The sequence below is a fragment of the Heteronotia binoei genome, chromosome 17 (genome assembly GCF_032191835.1).
Source record: "Heteronotia binoei isolate CCM8104 ecotype False Entrance Well chromosome 17, APGP_CSIRO_Hbin_v1, whole genome shotgun sequence".
Classification (NCBI taxonomy): Eukaryota; Metazoa; Chordata; class Lepidosauria; order Squamata; family Gekkonidae; genus Heteronotia; species Heteronotia binoei.
This window is the reverse complement of record NC_083239.1, coordinates 55,594,426-55,615,567: the sequence shown is the minus strand read 5'-3', so window position 1 is coordinate 55,615,567 and position 21,142 is coordinate 55,594,426. Positions and strand designations below refer to the sequence as shown.

At 52.2% G+C, this 21,142-nt stretch overlaps 2 protein-coding genes across 2 annotated transcripts in view; both read right to left on the bottom strand.

The window, feature by feature from the left end:
- The window catches only part of PPP1R13L (protein phosphatase 1 regulatory subunit 13 like), a 28,182-nt gene extending 18,934 nt beyond the window's left edge, over positions 1 to 9,248 (bottom strand). Inside the window, exons 1-2 of the mRNA XM_060258293.1 lie at positions 9,107 to 9,248; positions 2,864 to 2,994 (exon numbers count right to left, since the gene is read on the bottom strand). Of these exons, the coding sequence (XP_060114276.1) occupies positions 2,864 to 2,994; positions 9,107 to 9,248 (273 nt within the window). The remainder of the gene's footprint in view (positions 1 to 2,863; positions 2,995 to 9,106) is intronic.
- An 11,371-nt stretch (positions 9,249 to 20,619) lies between these two features.
- Positions 20,620 to 21,142, bottom strand: part of LOC132585923 (echinoderm microtubule-associated protein-like 1) — a 27,392-nt gene continuing 26,869 nt past the window's right edge. Inside the window, exon 13 of the mRNA XM_060257799.1 lies at positions 20,620 to 20,637. Within this exon, the coding sequence (XP_060113782.1) occupies positions 20,620 to 20,637 (18 nt within the window). The remainder of the gene's footprint in view (positions 20,638 to 21,142) is intronic.

The window sequence follows — 21,142 nt, the reverse complement described above, 5'->3', positions numbered from 1 at the left end:
CCCCCCCAAGTACCAAGAATACAGAGCATCACTGCCCCAGACAAAAGAACATAAGAGAAGCCATGTTGGATCAGGCCAGTGGCCCCTCCAGTCCAACACTCTGTGTCACACAGTGGCCAAAAAAAACAGGTGCCCTCAGGAGGTCCATCAGTGGGGCTAGAACACTAGAAGCCCTCCCACTGTGCCCTCTCAAGCACCAAGAATATAGAGCATCCCTGCCCCAGACAGAAGAACATAAGAGAAGCCACGTTGGATCAGGCCAATGGCCGCTCCAGCCCAACACTCTGTGTCACACAGTGGCCAAAAAACCCAGGTGCCATTGGGAGGTCCACCAGTGGGGCCAGGACACTATAAGCCCTCCCACTGAGCCCCCCCAAGCACCAAGAATACAGAGCATCACTTGCCGCAGACTGAGAGTTCCAACGATAAGCTGCCGCTAATAGCCCCTGATGGACCTCTGCTCCATATGTTTATCCAATCCCCTCTTGAAGCTTGGCTATGCTTGTAGCCGCCACCACCTCCTGTGCAAACCCCGGCTGTGGAAAAGGCAGTCCCCCTGCTGCCATCTACCTTGTTCAGGACTCACCAAACAACCGCCTAACCCTTTGTTTATCCCTTCCTCTCAGAAACTCACACCCAGAATATGGTTCGCCTGCCTTTCTGTCCACACAACAGCCTTGAGAGGTAGCTCAGGCTGAGAGGAATGGCTGGTCCAAAGCTACCCATGACTGAGTGAGGATTTGAACTCTGGTCTCAAAGGTCCTAAGCCAGGACTTTTCTCACTACCCAAACTTGGCACCCCACCCGCTGCTTCTCCTTCCCCTTCCCTCAGTCCTGACTACCCACCAGCGAGGGAGTCAGATGCCGGTGGAGGGGAGGAGAAAGAAGGGCACAGTAGCCGGTCCATTCCCACAAAACCCTTTTGGGACATGGGATAAAGGCAGGCAGGCAGGGTGTTACTGCATTCCAGTTTGCAGGTATTTCCCATCAACAGCAACCCCACTGGGTGTTCAACGCAAGAGACGTTCAGAGGCGGTTTGCCATTGCCTACCTCTGTGTAGCAACCCTGGACTTCCCTGATGGGTCTCCACCCAAGCAGAAACCAGGCCAGCCCTGCTTAGCCTCCCAGATCTGACACTGTCAGCGTACATTTATGTTGTGCAGAATAATTCAAGTTCCAAGCCAAGAACTTCTGGGCAAACAGGCCATAATATCAGAAGAGAAGCCCTGTTGGATCAGGCCAATGGCCCATCCAGTCCAACACTCTGTGTCACATAAGAGAAGCCCTGCTGGATCAGGCCAATGGCCCATCCAGTCCAACACTCTGTGTCACATAAGAACATAAGAGAAGCCCTGTTGGATCAGGCCAGTGGCCCATCCAGTCCAACACTCTGTGTCACAGAAGAACATAAGAGAAGCTCTGTTGGATCAGGCCAATGGCCCATCCAGTCCAACACTCTGTGTCACATAAGAACATAAGAGAAGCCATATTGGATCAGGCCAATGGCCCATTCAGTCCAGCACTCTGTGTCACATAAGAACATAAGAGAAGCCATGTTGGATCAGGCCAATGGCCCATCCAGTCCAACACTCTGGGTCACACATAAGAACAGAAGAGAAGCCATGTTGGATCAGGCCAATGGCCCATCCAGTCCAACACTCTGGGTCACACATAAGAACAGCCATGTTGGATCAGGCCAATGGCCCATCCAGTCCAACACTCTGTGTCACACATAAGAACAGAAGAGAAGCCATGCTGGATCAGGCCAATGGACCCTACAGTCCATCTCTCTGTCACACAGCAACCAAAATGCATGTGCCATCAGGAGGTCCACCAGCAGGGCCAGAATTCCAGAAGCCCACTCATGGTCGCCCCCGCCCCCAAGCACCAAGAAAACAGAGCATCAAGAACATAAGAGAAGCCATGTTGGATCGGGCAAATGGCCCATCCAGTCCGAGGCTCTGTGTCACAAAGTGGCCAAAACCCAGCTGCCATCAGGAGGTCCAATAGCAAGGCCAGAACTCCAGAAAAGCCCTCCCTCTCTTGCCCCTCCAAGCACCAAGAATACAGAGCATCACTGCCCCAGACATAAGGATGTAAGAGAAGCCATGTTGGATCAGGCCAATGGCTCATCCAGGTCAACACTCTGTGTCACAGTGGCCCAAATGCAGGGGCCATCAGGAGGTCCTCCAGTGGGGTCAGGACACTAGAAGCCCTCCCACTGTGCCCCCCCCAGCGCCAAGAGTACAGAGCATCACTGTCCCAGACATAAGAACATAAGAGAAGCCCTGTTGAATTAGGCCAATGGCCCATCCAGTCCAACATTCTGTGTCACACAGTGGCCAAAAAACCCAGGTGCCATCAGGAGTTCCATCAGTAGGGCAAGGACACTAGAAGCTCTCCCACTGTGCCCCCCCCACAGCACCAAGAATACAGAGCATCCCTGCCCCACACATAAGAACATAAGGGAAGCCATGTTGGATCAGGCCAATGGTACATCCAGTCCAACACTCTGTGTCACACAGTGGCCCAAACCCAGGGGTCATCAGGAGGTCCACCAGTGGGGCCAGAGTTTTTAGAAGGAAACCATCAGCTCAGATTCTAATGGCCATGATCCCCAAAGCACAGCAGTGCCTCACCATCAGCATGTATCCCTAGACAGGGCTACACTCCCATGAGGTTGCAAAGCATCTCCTGAGTACAAGGTGCAAACTCTGGCTTCCCTGCCATGCTCCAGAAGCCACCAACTCTTCCCCCCCGCCCGCCACCCCCATGCTGCTCATGTCTCCCCATCCACCCCCAAAACAGCTGCATTCCAGCAAGGCCCCAGTCCCCCAGCCTCCCCCCCACCCCGTGCCGTACCTTCTGTAGGACATTGGCCTGCCCAGCGCTGCCCGTCCAGAGAGACTCCAGCTGCTTGGAGAGCTCATCCACCTTTGCAGCTGCTGTATCCAGTTCCACCTGCTTGAGGTCCATGTGCCTGGAAGCCAGAGCTGTGAGGAATGGGGGACAGAGAGAGAGGCATTCTGGACTGCTCGTGTGCCAAACAGGGCTCAGCGCACGCTCCCTTTGCATGTGTCTCCCCGTTCGAGACACATTTCCTAAGCAACAGAAAGACCCTCAAAACTGTTCCAGGCATTCCCAACATATTTATTATTTATTACTTTAGTTTTCTATCCTGCCCTGTCTGCCAGTGGACTCAGGGCAGCTAACAGTCCATTTGAAAACAATTTAAGATTATAATTTAAAATGTTAAAACAACAAGAAAGCCCCTTGGGCCAGAGGGCTGCCAGTTCCCTTGGCTGCAGCAAGAGATACTCCCGTTCTCCAAAGTCCTCCAGGATGCCTTCAGGGAAGGGATGCCCTTGCCATAAATGCAGAGCTGGCCAGGTGTGGCTGCTGCAGCATCTGGCAAATCCGCAGGAAGACACAATGTCCCTGCGGGGCGGGCCCAGCCCTCCCTCTTTCCTCAGAACCCAGAAGGCTGTTGCATAAGCAGCCTCTCAGTGTGCTCGCAAGGGTTTCCTATGGGCCCAAGGCGTTCTCCAGGCTGAAAAGGCAGCTGCAAAACTAGGGTTGCCAACCTCCAGGTGTGGCCTGGAGAGCTTCTGGAATTACAACTAAACTCCAAATGACAGAAAAGAGGGCCTGTTGTCAAGAGTCTACCCCACTCCTGTATCCTCTTGCCACATTACACCTTATTACTGTTGTGGGAATGACCATGAATATCTGTAACTGTTACACGAAAGCTGGTTCAGGTAGCCGGCCCAAGGTTGACTCAGCCTTCCATCCTTCCGAGGTCGGTCAAAGGAGTCCCCAGCTTGCTGGGGGGGGGGGGGGGGAAGTGTAGATGACTGGGGAAGGCAATGGCAAACCACCCCGTAAGAAGTCTGCCGTGAAAACATTGTGAAAGCAGCGTCACTCCAGAGTCAGAAACGACTGGTGCTTGCACAGGGGACCTTTCCTTTTCCTTCACTCACTAAGTGGCCCCGTGGCGCAGGGTGGTAAAGCAGCAGTACTGCAGTGCTGTGGTCTGAACTCTCTGCTCACGACCTGAGTTCGATTCCAGCGGAAGCTGGATTCAGGTAGCCGGCCCAAGGTTGACTCAGCCTTCCATCCTTCCGAGGTCGGTCAAATGAGTCCCCAGCTTGCTGGGGGGAAAGCGTAAATGACTGGGGAAGGCAATGGCAAACCACCCCGTAAAAAGTCCGCTGTGAAAACGTGAAAAGCAACATCACCCCAGAGTCGGAAACAACTGATGCTTGCACAGGGGACCTTTCCTTTCCTAAGTGATATAGTCTGTGCATTAATCTGAAACACATAAATTTTTGCTTTGCCTGCATTGCTTTCGCTTTCACTAGCCAGCGCATCCCCAACCGCTATTTCTGCAGCTTGTTAACACGATAACCAAGGTCATGCTGGAAGTGACTGGAAGAGTATTAGATAGCGCACCTGGATGGCAGCGGGGCGAAGGGGGACGTAGAATGCCCGCCAAATGTACCCGCGCTTTGCTTGAAATTATAACGGCCCACCGAGGATATATAGGTGGCGCCTCTGGGCCAGCACCCCAGTTTCAGCAACTTCTTGTATTGCCGCAAGATGCTTGGAATAAAAGCCTGAACCAACCTGCTGCATGTTCCTTGACTCTGGGGTCTAACACCTGTGGCTCAGTGGCAGAGCCTCTACTTTGCATGCAGAAGGTCCAGGTTCAAGCCCCAGCATCTCCAGTTAAAAGGACCAGGCAGGAGGTGATGGGAAAGACCTCAGCCTGAGACCCTGGAGAGCCATGAAGTAAGGCTGTGGCTCAGTGTTAGAGCCCCTGCTTGGCATTCAGAAGGTCCCAGGTTCAAGCCCCAGCATCTCCAGTTAAAAGGACCAGGCAGGAGGTGATGGAAAAGACCTCAGCCTGAGACCCTGGAGAGCCATGAAGTCAGGCTGTGGCTCAGTGTTAGAGCCTCTGCTTGGCATTCAGAAGGTCCCAGGTTCAATCCCCGGCATCTCCAGTTAAAAGGACCAGGCAGGAGGTGATGGGAAAGACCTCGGCCTGAGACCCTGGAGAGCCATGAAGTAAGGCTGTGGCTCAGTGGCAGAGTCTGTGCTTGGCATGCAGAAGGTCCCAGGTTCAAGCCCCAGCATCTCCAGTTCAAAGGGCCAGGCAGGAGGTGATGGGAAAGACCTTTCTGTGGCTCAGTGGCAGAGCCCCTGCTTGACATGCAGAAGGTCCCAGGTTCAATCCCCGGCATCTCCAGTTATAAAGCGCCAGGCAGGAGGTGATAGGAAAGACCTTTCTTTGCCTAAGACCCTGGAGAGCCATGAAGTAAGGCTGTGGCTCAGTGGCAGAGCCCCTGCTTGACATGCAGAAGGTCCCAGGTTCAATCCCCGGCATCTCCAGTAAAAAGGACCAGGCAGGAGGTGATGGGAAAGACCTCAGCCTGAGACCCTGGAGAGCCATGAAGTCAGGCTGTGGCTCAGTGGCAGAGCCCCTGCTTGGCATGCAGAAGGTCCCAGGTTCAATCCCCAGCATCTCCAGTTAAAAAGGACCAGGCAGGAGGTGATGGGAAGGACCTTTCTTTGCCTGAGACCCTGGAGAGCTGCTTCATGTGGCTGTGTGAGAGATCCATTCCCCCTGGAAAAAGCGGCTGCTTTGGAAGGTGGGCTTCAGGGCACTGTACCCGACCAAGGACCCCGCCCCTCAAATCTCCAGGAATTTCCAACCCAGAGCTGGCAACCAATGTTCCCTCTAAGCTGTAGGGTCTTGTCGAGCAAAAATTCTACTTTGTGAGCTCCTGGCATTCAAGTGGTGAGCGACTGCATCAATTACTGTGCTCTGGGGGCCATTTTTCCCCGAGCTAAGACAAAAATGTGTGAGCCAGAGGCTAAAAATCTGCGAGCTAGCTCACCCTCACTCAGTTTAGAGGGAACACTGCTGGCAAACCCTCGGCCAAAACATTTCCTGCTTCTCCAAGGAGGTGGGAGAAGCCACCTGGAAGACCCTGCATGTGCCAGCGACACCCTCCCCACCCCTCCGCTTGCCCTGATATCTCATTCCAAGGCATCTTTGGGAACCATAGAACGAGCTGGCCGAGTTGGAGAAGCCAGCTGCTGAACAAGCTTTCCAGAGCCGGCATGTGGGAGTAGGCGGGGTAGGTGGTTGCCTAGGAGCTACCCTGCCTGGGGGCGCCCCCTCTCTCCCCGATGAGCTTGCCCAGGGCTTGCATACTTCACTCCCACCAAGAAGTGCGGTACACAAGCATTGGCTCTTCCCGACCCCAATCAGGCTTCCTGCACCAGGGAGCAACGGGGGGGGGGGGGTGGGGGGGGTGGTGGCAGTTGCTGCACAAGGGTCTGCTTTTAGCGACAGAACCCCTGGCGCCGGCCCTGAAACTTCCAGGAACATTTCCTTGCAGCTTAGCAATGAAGGGAGGCGGGAGATCATCTCATAGAATCACAGAGTTGGAAGGGACCTCCAAGGTCATCTAGTCCAACCCCCTGCACATGCAGGAAACTCACAAACGCCTCCCCCTAAATTCACAGGATCCTCATTGCTGTCAGATGCCCATCTAGCCTCTGTTTAAAAACCTCAAGGAAGGAGAGCCCAGCACCTCCTGAAGAATCACAGAATCCTAGAGTTAGAAGGGACCTCCAGGGTCATCTAGTCCAACCCCCTGCACAATGCAGGGAACTCACAAACACTTCCCCCTAAATTCACAGGATCCTCATTGCTGTCAGATGGCCATCCAGCCTCTGTTGAAAAACCTCCAAGGAAGGAGAGCCCACCACCTCCTGAAGAATCCTAGAGTTGGAAGGGTCCTCCAGGGTCATCTAGTCCAACCCCCTGCACAATGCAGGGAACTCACAAACACCTCCCCCTAAATTCACAGGATCCTCATTGCTGTCAGAAGGCCATCCAGCCTCTGTTTAAAAACCTCCAAGGAAGGAGAGCCCACCACCTCCTGAAGAATCACAGAATCATAGAGTTGGAAGGGACCTCCCAGGTCATCTAGTCCAACCCCCTGCACAATGCAGGGAACTCACAAACACCTCCCCCTAAATTCACAGGCTCCTCATTGCTGTCAGATGGCCATCCAGCCTCTGTTGAAAAACCTCCAAGGAAGGAGAGCCCACCACCTCCTGAAGAATCACAGAATCCTAGAGTTGGAAGGGACCTCCCGGGTCATCTAGTCCAACATCCTGCACAATGCAGGAAACTCATAAAGATCTCCCCCTAAATTCACGGGCTCCTCATTGCTGTCAGATGGCCATCTAGCCTCTGTTGAAAAACCTCCAAGGTTTTTAAACAGCTTGTCCATGAGTCGTGGGGGGTTTTTTGGTTGTGGGGGGGGATAGGCCAGTGTGTGTGAGCTGGCAGAAGGCCCTTCCTCAAACTGCAGGGGAAACTGGGAGAGGAGAGTTGCACCCCTCCTCCCTCAACGACTCCATGAGACGGATTCGGCCGGTGTGCTCTTTGGCTGCTCCAGTGCTTATGCACGGCTGCTGCAGCGGCTACTGGCTAACATGGCGGCCTCCGCCTGGAGCAGTCCTCTGAGTGGAAAAGCAGGTTTGGTCTGCACAGTAACAGCTGGACCCTGCAGGGCAGATTTGGCTCTGGGCTGCCCATCCCCAGCCTCCGCCAGAGCATGCTCAGACCGTCTCCGACCTCACACGTCAGCCACTGTTGTCAAACAACGTTCTCTCTGTGTCAGTCTGAAGGCGTTTAGTCCAGCGGCCGCCACTCATGGAGCAAACAAGACAGATCCGGAGAAGGCACCAGCATGACCAACCACTGCTATTTTTTTCCAGTCGCTGTATCATTTCCCCTTTGTTTTTTGCCTCACAACAGCACTGTAAGGTGGGCCAGGAGGACAAAAAGCATCAAAGCTGGCAGAGATGGAAGACCTCTCATGGCAGACATCACTCCACTGCCCCCCACCCATCTGCCCCCCCTTCTTGCTCTGTGGGTTGAAGTCCAGTTCACCCACTGAATGATCTGTTGACTCCCTACCCCAAGTGGTGGGGGGGGGCACTCATTAAAGATCACACAACTGAGGCACTGTGGGGGGGGGGCGGGAGAAAGAGAAATGTTAATGGATGGAATATCAGACACATTATCAATCACGACTCTTCTTTTGGCCTTCTGCTTATTTTGAAGATGGTTTCCGGTTTTGGAAAAAACTGGATGACATACATGAAAACAAAGGATGCCCTCAGGGACATGGATATTACAACTTTCGAAGACATGCTGGCAAATTTGATTTTTAGGATGGAATCTGACCAGGGGCTTATGCTTTAGGAATTCATATCACATAAGCCAGGTATGATAGTTATCTTCCCTTTCTTCTAGATATCGATAAAGTTCACCAAGCCGACGGATACGCTGTGGTATTATATTATGACTGTTAAGAACATAAGAGAAGACATGTTGATCAGGCCAATGGCCATCAAGTCCAACACTCTGTATCACACTGTGGCCAAAATATACACACACACTGTGGCTAATAGCTACTAATTGCCTTAGTTATTCATATTATCGTTACTATATTGCTGGATTACTGAGTTCTGAAATAATTTTAAAAATGAAGGAAGGAAGGAAGGAAGGAAGGAAGGAAGGAAGGAAGGAAGGAAGGAAGAAGGAAGGAAGGAAGGAAGGAAGAAGGAGGAAGGGAGGGAGGGAGGTGGGAGGGAGGAGGGAGGGAGGAAAGAAGGGAGGAGGGAGGGAGGGAGGAAGGAAGGAAGGAAGGAAGGGAGGGAGGGAGGGAGGGAGGGAGGGAGGAAGGAAGGAAGGAAGGAAGGAAGGAAGGAAGGAGAAGAAGAAGAAAGAAAGAAAGAAAGAAAGAAAGAAAGAAAGAAAGAAAGAAAGAAAGAAAGAAAGAAAGAAAGAAGAAAGAAAGAAAGAAGAAGAAAGAAAGAAAGAAGAAAGAAGACAGACAGACATCTGGGAAAACCTGAAAGAGCACAAGTGTTTTGAGGTAGAAGCTTTCAGGAGTCAACGCTTTTGTATCTGAGGAAGCGAGGTTGGCCTCTTGAAAGTTTGTTGCTCTCTAAGGTGCTTCCAGACTCGAAGCTTTCCAGGAATTCCCAGATTGGACCCCCCGCCTCCAAACTTACACTGGAAGTTGAGCTCCAGGATGGCTCGGGCATCACCGACATCTTCACTCGCCATGGTGCCAACTGGTGGTTTCGGTTCCGGTGCCGTCAGCTGCCAATGCCCTGGGCGCCGGAGAAACCTAGGGAGATCAACCACCTCCATGACTGCGTCCGGAAACAGCCACCTTCCTAGCTGATCATCTACCCCCATGACTCCACCCCACGCCCCGCCATAATTTTGCCACCCAGCTCCTCCACTCCCTGCCCAAGCTGGCTTCAAAAGGCAGCCCTCATGAGTCGCAGGCTTATAAACCGCGCTCCTGCGCCAGGTTTCCCTGGGAGGGGCTGGGAAAGAGACAGGGAGGATGAGTCAGCGCTCTTGCACAATCGGAGAACTGAGCCAGAGCCCTGGAGACAGAGAGAGGCCACCTGACCCAGCCAGGAAGAAGCCAAACACGACCTGCCCTTGAAACACCGGGTGGGGCAGCCAGCAGGTGGGGGAGGGGAGGAACCCGGATCTGCCATGAAAACTGACCAGCAGGTCTTCTTCCTGTATCTGGAGCCAGGCTGGCCGGCAGCACAAACAGTCCAGTCTGGCTGCGTCTCAGAAATGCTCAACAGGTCCTCTGCGTGACGGAAGGCGCTTTCTCTCCCGCTCTAGTCCCGTCAAAGAGCAACGTGGGCTGTCCGCCTCCACGAGGGGGCCACAATTCCCATGAGCAGCGTCTGCTGAAACCCCAAAGCAGAACCCCCAAAGCAAATTCCCCAATGGCTGCCGGTCGGCCCCCTTGTCAGTTTCTGGGACGGCGCCAAGCCCGGATTTAACAACAGGCTGGCTAATGAGCCATTAGTCAGTACTAATTCCAGTTTGTGCGGTAAATTTTTTATGGGGTGTCAACCAGCCGGAAAAAAAATCCTCTGCCTGTGAGTCAGCCCTCTTCTGGAGCCCAGAAGCGTCCTCGTGGACAGCGGCGGGGTGCAGCTCAGCCCAGGCCAGGGCTACAGTTGCCAGCCTCCTGGTGGCACGGAAGATGCTGTTAGCTGCCCTGAGCCTGTAATGGGAGGGCGCGATGCAAATCGAATGAAGTAAATAATAAGAAGATCTCCTGCTATCAGAACTGGTCTCCAGACAAGCAAGAGCCAGTCTGGTGTAGTGGTGAAGTGTGCGGACTCTTATCCGGGAGAACCGGGTTTGATTCCCCACTCCTCCACTTGCAGCTGCTGGAATGGCCTTGGGTCAGCCAGAGCTCTCTTATCCGGGAGAACCGGGTTTGATTCCCCACTCCTCCACTTGCAGCTGCTGGAATGGCCTTGGGTCAGCCAGAGCTCTTATAAGAGTTGTCCTTGAAAGGGCAGCTTCTGTCAGAGCTCTCTCAGCCCCACCGACCTCACAGGGTGTCTGTTGTGGGGGGGAGAAGACATGAGAGATTGTAAGCCGCTCTGAGCCTCTGATTCAGGGAGAAGGGTGAAGCATAAATCTGCACCTCTTCTTCTAAGAAGAAGATTCTTATCTGGGAGAACCGGGTTTGATTCCCCACTCCTCCACTCGCACCTGCTGGAATGGCTTGGGTCAGCCAGAGCTCTTATAGAGTTGTCCTTGAAAGGGCAGCTTCTGTCAGAGCTCTCTCAGCCCCCACCGACCTCACAGGGTGTCTGTTGTGGGGGAGAAGACATGAGAGATTGTAAGCCGCTCTGAGCCTCTGATTCAGGGAGAAGGGTGAAGCATAAATCTGCACCTCTTCTTCTAAGAAGAAGATTCTTATCTGGGAGAACGGGTTTGATTCCCCACTCCTCCACTCGCACCTGCTGGAATGGCCTTGGGTCAGCCAGAGCTCTTATAAGAGTTGTCCTTGAAAGGGCAGCTTCTGTCAGAGCCTCTCTCAGCTCCACCCACCTCACAGGGTGTCTGTTGTGGCGGGAGAAGACATGAGAGATTGTAAGCTGCTCTGAGCCTCTGATTCAGGGAGAAGGGTGAAGTATAAATCTGCACCTCTTCTTCTAAGAAGAAGATTCTTATCTGGGAGAACCAGTGGGTTTGATTCCCCACTCCTTCACTCGCACCTGCTGGAATGGCCTTGGGTCAGCCAGAGCTCTGGCAGAGGTTGTCCTTGAAAGGGCAGCTTCTGGGAGAGCCCTCTCAGGCCCACCCACCTCACAGGGTGTCTGTTGTGGGGGGGAGAAGATACAGGAGATTGTGAGCCGCTCTGAGTCTCTGATTCAGAGAAAGGGCGGGGTATAAATCTGCAGTCTTCTTCTTCAAGACCCATTCCCCTGGAGACAGTGGCTATTCTGGAGGGTGGACTTTATGGCATTATACCCTGGTAGTGTCCAGTTCTTGAATTCAGCAGGAGCTCACAGGAGCACATCTCCTGAACCTTTCTGAGGGTTCCCCCTCCTCCTCCCCACCTCCCTTGTCCATTGAATAGTAGGTGCAGCTGCATAACAATTCCTGGATTAGGAGAGCGGGCAGCCAGCCAGCCATCAGGGGCTTTGCCACGCCCTTAGCAGCCCTAATTAACCCCTGGAGAAGCCCACACCACCCTTTCTCCACTGATTTTGGGTGGCAGGTGTCTTGCTAGCCTTTTGACTATGGGGAGGTGGTGGCCAAGGAGAGCCCCCAGGTGAGTGAGGCCTGCTTGGGCTGGCTGGATCTCTAGCCAGCCCAAGCAGACCTCACTTGTCCGGGGCTCAACTTTCTTGAGTCGGGTTGCTTTTGGCTGGTGGGTGGGGCGGCATAAGCTAATGAATTATGCTAACGAGCTCCGCCACCTATTTTTCTACAAAACAACCCCTGGACTAGCGTCCCTTCCCTTGCTGGGTCTGAAGAAGTGAAGCCGTGACTCCCAAAAGCACCTCCCCTGCCGTAAATGTCGTTAAGACTTTCAGGTGCTCCGGGATTCTGGTCCTTCTCTGCTGCTACAGACAGACTCACCTGGCCACCCATCTCAACCAAATCCCTGCCAGTTTACAGGCAACAAACAAAAAATACAAGCCAGTGACCAATTTACTAAGAAATACATAGAAACCAGTCCAAATTTCCAAAACGTGTACATTCAAGTCCCAAAGTAGTGTGGTGACAAGCCAATCGATTAAGTACTTGTTTCTTTCCAGTCTTCATCAGACGTGGACTAACAAAAGAAACTATTATACAAAAATATCAAAAGGACATTCAGACACCACCAACCCTCTTCCAGTGAGTTCTTTCTTGCGCAAGAAGCCTCATACTGAGCTGTAGCCGATGTGAAGTTGCTGCCGGAAACGCTCGGTGTCCCCTTTTTTAAAAATTATGTAAAGAATGTATATAATTGAATCAATATTGGTCCCAGGTCTGGTGAAGATTGGAAAGAAACATGTACTTGATCGATTGGCTTGTCACCACACTACTTTGGGACTTGAATGCACATGTTTTGGACATTTGGACTGGTTTCTATATATTTCTTAGTAAATTAGTCACTAGCTTGCATTTTCTGTTGTGTTATCCATTATAGTGACCTCTCTCGGTTTATATCCAACAAACAAAAAATGGCATTTGCTTATTTTCTTGTTTAAGAGGATAAAAACAACAACCAACGAACGAACGAACGAAGCAGGGCAGTAGATGAATTCACCTCATTTGTGCATTCAAAAAAAAAAAAATAACAGCCTTTCACGGAAACTATGCAAATGCAATCACATAATTATCTTCTGCTCTGCAAAAGCCAGCCAGGGAACTGGCCTAAAGGCTTTGTTACACCCTGCAGTAACAAAGGAAGGAGATTAAGGGCAAATTTGCAGCCCTGGCGCAATTCCGCAATTCCCCTCCGAGAAAGAAGCCGGCAGCTGAACTGGGGGGGGGGGGGCATGAACATGCCCAGGCTGAGGCCAACACGTGGGGGCCCCACCCCAGAGAGCCCGCATCTCTGTCCCTCGGGGAAAAGAGAACAAGGACAAGACTGTTGGGGAGGACAACAGTTCTCCTCGCTAGCAACCAGAGAGCCAGTTAGATCACAGTCCACGAAACCAGTCCAGGCAGGGGAAAAGAACGCCAGGGGCCTTTCCCTCTTGGCTTCCAGCAGGCCGGCACTCCAGAGCCAGGAAGCGAGCCGCTGGGGGGCGGGGGGGGGGGAGCTGAGGGCAGGAGGTTCAGCTACACAGCACTGAGAGACTCTGCACGTGTTCAGAGGCATTCCCCTGCAGGCTTTTATCCCAGGGATTCTCTGCTGCATTTTGAAAAGGCAAGCGGTGGGGTTGAGTCACAGGTCTACATGGAACCTTTTCCTCCTCCAGCCTCATTTGCAGCTTGGCTACTTAAAATCAATGGTTAGAGATGGGGGTGGGGGGGGGGATGTGTCTAATTGTTATGCTTTTAATAAGGGAGTGCACTTAAAAAAAAAAAGCACATAATTGCACACGAGTATGCAGAGGGAGGGCATATGAGGTTCATTCCAGTTCAGAGGAGAAAACTGGTGTTCCAGTTCGCTTTTATAAACCGTGTGGAATCGTTCCAGCTTCAGAATCTGGGGTCATGTTATTCCCCCTCCCCAAAAGACCACTCTGCAAATGGAGGACTCATTTCAAGCTTGCCGCATGCCTTAAGGACCTTCCCCCCCCCCCCTCCCCCAAATTATTGAGGCCAAAAAATTGAAATCGCAGTTCAGGACTGCATCCCCCAAACACAGTCCTAAATAAAACCTTCTTCAGCTGCCTCCTAAAGATCAAAAAGTGAGGAGGGCCAAGCTCACCTCCCTCGGGGGGTTGTTTCATAATTGTGGGGCTGCCACCGAAAAGGCCCTGTGTCATGTACCCACGAGGCGAGTAGCTTTCATCGGCGGGACAGTCAAGAGGGCCTGATATTAATTCCCCAGCAGGGACTTACAGGACTACAAGGTATAAAACAGTGCAAACAGACACTATAAGACCTTCAACGAACAATGCAATGAGGATTACAGAATGAGAGAACAACACATACAACTAAGGCAAAGCATACTATAAAAAGTACACAGTAGTAGACAGTACGCAGTAATAAGTACACAGAAAGTAGAATCATAACACAGTGTCACAGCAAGGTGGCAACAGCAACACAAAAGGATGTACAAAGGTCTTGCCCCTGCCACACACTTTCTACCTTTGGGTAAACATCTTCCAGAGCAGCAAGTGCAACCTCCAAAGCAGCTGGGAGTCTCAGCACGTCTCAGTTAGAGGGAGAGCACTAGACAGCTCTGGAAACAAAGCTGCCCCATTCACTTTCTCTGCTCCCTCCCCCCGCCGCCCCACCCAGCATCCTCTTGGCTACCAATGGCCTGAACATAAGAGAAGCCATGTTGGATCAGGTCAATGGCCCATCCAGTCCAACATTCTGTGTCACAGAAGAACATAAGAGAAGCCTGTTGGATCAGGCCAGTGGCCCATCCAGTCCAACACTGTGTCACAGAAGAACATAAGAGAAGCCATGTTGGATCAGGCCAATGGCCCATCCAGTCCAACATTCTGTGTCGCATAAGAACATAAGAGAAGCCCTGTTGGATCAGGCCAATGGCCCCCTCCAGTCCAACACTCTGTCTCACAGAAGAACATAAGAGAAGCCATGTTGGATCAGGCCAATGGCTCATCCAGTCCAACACTCTGTGTCACAGAAGAACATAAGAGAAGCCATGTTGGATCAGGCCAGTGGCCCATCCAGTCCAACACTCTGTGTCACAGAAGAACATAAGAGAAGCCATGTTGGATCAGGCCAATGGCCCATCCAGTCCAACACTCTGTGTCACAGAAGAACATAAGAGAAGCCATGTTGGATCAGGCCAATGGCCCATCCAGTCCAACACTCTGTGTCACAGAAGAACATAAGAGAAGCCATGTTGGATCAGGCCAGTGGCCCATCCAGTCCAACACTCTGTGTCACAGAAGAACAGAAGAGAAGCCATGTTGGATCAGGTCAATGGCCCATCCAGTCCAACACTCTGTGTCACAGAAGAACAGAAGAGAAGCCATGTTGGATCAGGCCAATGGCCCATCCAGTCCAACACTCTGTGTCACACAGCGGCCAAAAAAAAATTGGATGCCATCAGGAGGTCCACCAGTGGGGCCAGGACACTAGAAGCCCTCCCACTGTGCCCCCCCCCCCAATCATCAAGAATACAGAGCCTCACTGCCCCAGACAGAGAGTTCCATCTATACCCTGTGGCTAATAGCCACTGATGGACCTCTGCTCCATATGAAGAAGACTGCAGATTTATACCCCAGCCTTCTCTCTGAATCAGAGACCCAGAGTGGCTTACAATCTCCTATATCTTCTCCTCCCACAAAAGACACCCTGTGAGGTGGGTGGGGCTGAGAGGGCTCTCACAACAGCTGCCCTTTCAAAGACAACTCCTGCAATAGTGTTGGCTGACCCAAGGCCATTCCGGCAGCAGCTGCGAGTGGAGGAGTGGGGAATCAAACCCGGTTCTCCCAGATAAGAGTCTGCACACTTAACCAGTACACCAAACTGGCTCTCTAGTTTATCCAGTCCCCTCTTGAAGCCGTCTATGCTTGCAGCCGCCGCCACCTCCTGTGGCAGTGAATTCCATGCGTGAATCACCCTTTGGGTGAAGAAGGACTAGGGTTTTCGAGGCAAGAGGTGGACAGAGGCAGTTCGCCTTTGCCAGCTTCTGTGCAGCCACCCCGGAGTTTCTTGGAGTTCTCCCACCTCAGTCTCAACCAGGGCTGACCTTGCGTAGCTTCCACGATATGATGACATCGAGCCAACCTGGGTCATCCAGGTGAAGGCAAGAGATGAACAGCTGTGGTTTGCAGTTGCCTGCCTCTGGGTAGGAACCCTGGACCTCTTTGGGGGTCTCCCATCCAAACACTAACCAGGCCCGACCCTGCGTAGCAGACAAGATCCGATGAGATCAGGCCAGCAGGGTCAGGACACAAAGAAGACGATTATACCCTGCCCTCCACTCTGAATCTCAGAGCGGCTCACAATCTCCTTTCCCTTCCTCTCCCACAACAGACAACCTGTGAGGCAAGTGGGGCTAAGAGAGCTCTCCCAGAAGTTGCCCTTTCAAGGACAACTCCTACAAGAGCTATGGCTGGCCCAAGACCATTCCAGCAGCTGCAAGTGGAGGAGTGGGGAATCAAACCCACTTCTCCCAGATAAGAGTCTTTGAACCTAAGAAGACCGTAGATTTATACCCTGCCCTTCTCTCTGAATTAGAGTCTCAGAGTGGCTTACAATCTCTTTTCCCTTCCTCCTCCACAACAGACACCCTGTGAGGTAGGTAGGGCTGAGAGAGCTTTTACAGCAGCTGCCCTTTCAAGGACAACTCCTGTGAGAGCTCTGGCTGACCCAAGGCCATTCCAGCAGCTGCAAGTGGAGGAGTGGGGAATCAAACCCGGTTCTCCCAGATAAGAGTCTCTGAACCTAAGAAGAAGACCGTAGATGTATACCCTGCCCTTCTCTCTGAATTAGTCTCAGCGCGGCTTACAATCTCTTTTCCCTTCCTCCTCCACAACAGACACCTTGTGAGGTAGGTAGGGCTGAGAGAGCTCTGACAGAAGCTGCCCTTTCAAGGACAACTCCTACGAGAGCTATGGCTGACCCAAGGCCATTCCAGCAGCTGCAAGTGGAGGAGTGGGGAATCAAACCCAGTTCTCCCAGGTAAGAGTCCACACACTTAACCACTGCACCAACCTACACCGAAGCATGGAGAGGCACCAATATTTAACACACAGACACATTCTTGAGGTGGAGGACATTTTACAGTTATTTCTGCACAGCCTCCCACAAACTATTTGGCTGTTTGCAAATGGCAAGGGGAGGGGGGTGAGAGAGAGGGAGAGAGATTATCCTTTTTTTTTTCCAAAAGGAACTTGAGAAAAACAGCCAGGAGCGATCTATGCAAGAGGCCTCCTTCCTTGCCCATCCAGAGGGAAAACCTGTTCTTCTGCACAAGTCAACGCCCAGTCACAAAGAAACACATAGAGGAAGCCGGAGCTCACAACAGCATCACAACAACTGAGGGGGGAGAGAGAGAGAGAGAGAGAAAGGAGCCCATGTTTTGGACTCTGCCGAGACAAAAGAAGAGAGAACTCCACGGGGTATACCTGAGAGCATTTGGAGGTTGGACTTCTTCAGCTCCACTCTCCAAATAGATCTTGGGTTTTCACAACACCCCTCCCTCCAAGGAAAGACCCACTCTGTTCCCATCGATAGATTCAGGTGGGTGGCCGTGTTGGTCTGAAGCAATAAAAGAAAGTATAAGTCCAGCGGTACCTTTAAGACCAGTTAAATTTAATTCTGGGTATAAACTTTTGTATGCATGCGCATGAAAACTTATGCCCCAAATTAAACTTGGTTGGTCTTAAAGGGGCCCCCAGACTCAAGCTTTGTGCCTTCCCTCTCACCGAGTGAAGTTTGGCAAGAGCTGAGCTGTAGGCCCCAACAAAGGCAACTGGATTGGAACCCGTCATCTAAACTGTGCCCACTGGAGAACGCCAGTTCTGGCCTCTTCCGTGGGTAGAAGACAAGGCCCCAGTGCCTGCAGCATCTCTTCTGATCCTCCATTTCCTGAGCAGAACCCAATTCTGGCTAGAACTGTTTTTGCAAAGCAACAGGAAGAAGGGAAGTCACATATGTGGTGCTCGTTCCCCTTAGCCCAGGTGCCAGGAAGCCTGGCAAACCAGAGTTCATGGATCCCCTCTCTCCCGGGTTAAAAATAGCTAAACCTTGGGGAGGGATGGTGGCTCAGTGGTAGAGCATCTGCTTAGTAAGCAGGAGGTCCCAGGTTCAATCCCCGGCATCTCCAACTCAAAAGGGTCCAGGCAAGTAGGCGTGAATAACCTCCACTGGAGACCCTGGAGAGCCATGAATGGGGCTGTGGCTCAGTGGTAGAGCATCTGCTTGGTAAGCAGAAGCAGGTTCAATCCCCGGCATCTCCAACTAAAAAGGGTCCAGGCGAGTAGGCGTGAAAAACCTCCGCTTGAGACCCTGGAGAGCCATGAATGGGGCTGTGGCTCAGTGGTAGAGCATCTGCTTGGTAAGCAGAAGGTCCCAGTCTCAATCCCCGGCATCTCCAACTAAAAAGGGTCCAGGCAAGTAGGCGTGAAAAACCTCAGCTTGAGATTCTGGAGAGCCGCCGCCAGTCTGAGTAGACAAGACTGACTTTGATGGACCCAAAGAGGGTCTGATTCAGTAGAAGGCAGCTTCATAGGATTAGGCCTGTTTTGTGGAGGGACGGTGGCTCAGTGGTAGAGCATCTGCTTGGTAAACAGAAGGTCCCAGGTTCAATCCCCGGCATCTTCAACTGAAAAGGGTCCAGGCAAAGAGACGTGAAAAAACCTCCGCTTGAGACCCTGGAGAGCCATGAATGGGGCTGTGGCTCAGTGGTAGAGCATCTGCTTGGTGAGCAGGAGGTCCCAGGTTCAATCCCCGGCATCTCCAACTCAGAAAGGTCCAGGCAAGTAGGTGTGCAAAACCTTAGCTTGAGACCCTGGAGAGCCATGAATGGGGATGTGGCTCAGTGGCAGAGCATCTGCTTGGTAAGCAGAAGGTCTCAGGTTCAATCCCCGGCATCTCCAACTCAAAAGGGTCCAGGCAAAGAGGCGTGAAAAACCTCCGCTTGAGACCCTGGAGAGCCATGAATGGGGCTGTGGCTCAGTGGTAGAGCATCTGCTTGGTGAGCAGGAGGTCCCAGGTTCAATCCCCCGGCATCTCCAACTCAGAAAGGTCCAGGCAAGTAGGTGTGCAAAACCTTAGCTTGAGACCCTGGAGAGCCATGAATGGGGATGTGGCTCAGTGGCAGAGCATCTGCTTGGTAAGCAGAAGGTCCCAGGTTCAATCCCCGGCATCTCCAACTCAAAAGGGTCCAGGCAAAGAGGCATGAAAAACCTCAGCTTGAGACCCTGGAGAGCCGCTGCCAGTCTGAGTAGACGATACTGACTTTGATGGACCCAGGAGGGTCTGATTCAGTATAAGGCTTTGTCCACATGGGAATCTGGCCAGGAAAGTGATATGAGTGCCAGAATGCAGGACAGGTTAGGATGCTGGACTTTGACCTAGGAGACCCAGACGGGGTGACACGTTCCCCACCTATCCTACCTCACAGGATTGTCGTTGTGAGAATAAACTGGAGGAGAGGATGATGAAGCAAATACGATCTAATCTCAACTGGATGAAACAACTACTGAGGGAACACACGGGGCTGGGCAGGGGGAGAGGATCTGAACCCAAGGCCTCATCAGGCATTTTCAGCACCTTAATTCCTCTGTGCCTGGTTTGGATGGCCCAGTCTAGGGTCGAGCATCGATATTTCGCAATAATCGAGCCTTTGTTTTTTAATCAAAGACTTGTTTTATTGAAACTCCATGACTTGCTCCAAGGACGGATTCCTTGGAAGCAATGATTGATACAATACTGAATAGTATCTTATAGACTACTTCAAAAGGCAGGGCTACGGGTAACTTCAAAAGAATAACATAAAGATACAAATTGAATTGAAGGTTCAAAGGCTACTCGCTAGTATCTCGTTTATGACTAAGGAATGATAATATCTCCATTTCTCACACATTCTCTGCTAGCTGATAAGACATGGCTGTGTGAATCTAGGGGAGAGGCACTTTACACCATTAATACAAGGTTCCACTAAACATCCTGGATTCAGAGAGATTTATTATGCCTCCACAGAGGGGAAGGGAGAGAAGGTGGGGGGGAGAGAAGAAAGGTATGGAAGAAACCAGCATTTAGAAATAGCATGCTTGACAGCTAGTCTGATTTCATTGGGTCTCAGAAGCTAAGAAGGGCGGCCCGCGTAGTCCACGAATGGGAGAGACCCACCACAGGCCTGGGTCATTATGCTGAGGCAGGTAATGGCAAAACTGCCTCTATTTGTCTCCCACTTTGAAAACCCCCACAATGGGTTGCCCTGAGCTAGCTGCAACGTGAAAAAGAAGAAGAGCAGATTTATACCCCGCCCTTCTCTCTGAATCAGACTCAGAGCGGCTTACAATCTCCTATGTCTTCTCCCCGCACAACAGACACCCTGTGAGGTGGGTGGGACTGAGAGGGCTCTCCCAGTAGCTGCCCTTTCAAGGACAACTCCTGCGAGAGCTATGGGTGACCCAAAGCCATTCCAGCAGCTGCAAGCAGAGGAGTGGGGAAGAAGTCTGCAGATTTATACCCCGCCCTTCTCTCTGAATCAGAGACTCAGAGCGGCTTACAATCTCCTATATCTTCTCCCCCCACAACAGACACCCTGTGAGGTGGGGGGGGGGGCTGAGAGGGCTCTCACAGCAGCTGCCCTTTCAAGGACAGCTCTTGCGAGAGCTATGGCTGACCCAAGGCAATTCCAGCAGCTGCAAGTGGAGGAGGGGGGAATCAAACCCAGTTCTCCCAGATAAGAGTCCACACACTTAAACACTACACCAAACTGGCTCTCAGAGAGGGCCTTTTACACACACCCACACCCACAATTTCCCCTGTAATTTAAGGCTGATGCTGACTGAGGCCAGCGCCTTCCCTGTGAAAAGCACTCAGGAAACTGGGTTTCCCCCTGCAAGGATCAGGCCTCATACGGTCACGGGCCAGGTACCAGCTGCCAGTGCGAGCACACACGACAAGAGGACGCACAACAACTCACAGCATTTGCGAGGCCCCCTCAACAAGCGACAGGGTGACATTTTGCTTATCAGCAGGAGAAAACAAGCCACAGCAGGCCAAGCGAGGAGGCGGATATTCGGGGAGCGGAAGGGCCTGGTGGGCCTTTGCTGGTCTCCGCAGCTCACGCCAAGCAGTGTTTCACCTCCAAAGAGGTCCCAGGGCTCAGACCCGCCTGGAAGCCACAGCCTCTGGCTGTGGAAACCTTTGAGGCTATGCAGAGGCCAGAGAAAGCTGCCAAGCCCAGCCTCAGAGCTGAGTTCAAGAACCGGAGGGAAATGTTCTGAGACCCCTGCACCTATTAAGCCCCCAAAGACAAACCAAGAGGGCCTGGTCTGACCTCCCGGACCTCTGGATAAGCTCCCAAAACAAACCCTAAGGGGAGGGAAACCGTCAGCCATTTTGCAGCTCCCCCCCCCACAAGCAGAGATGAGGCATCCCCC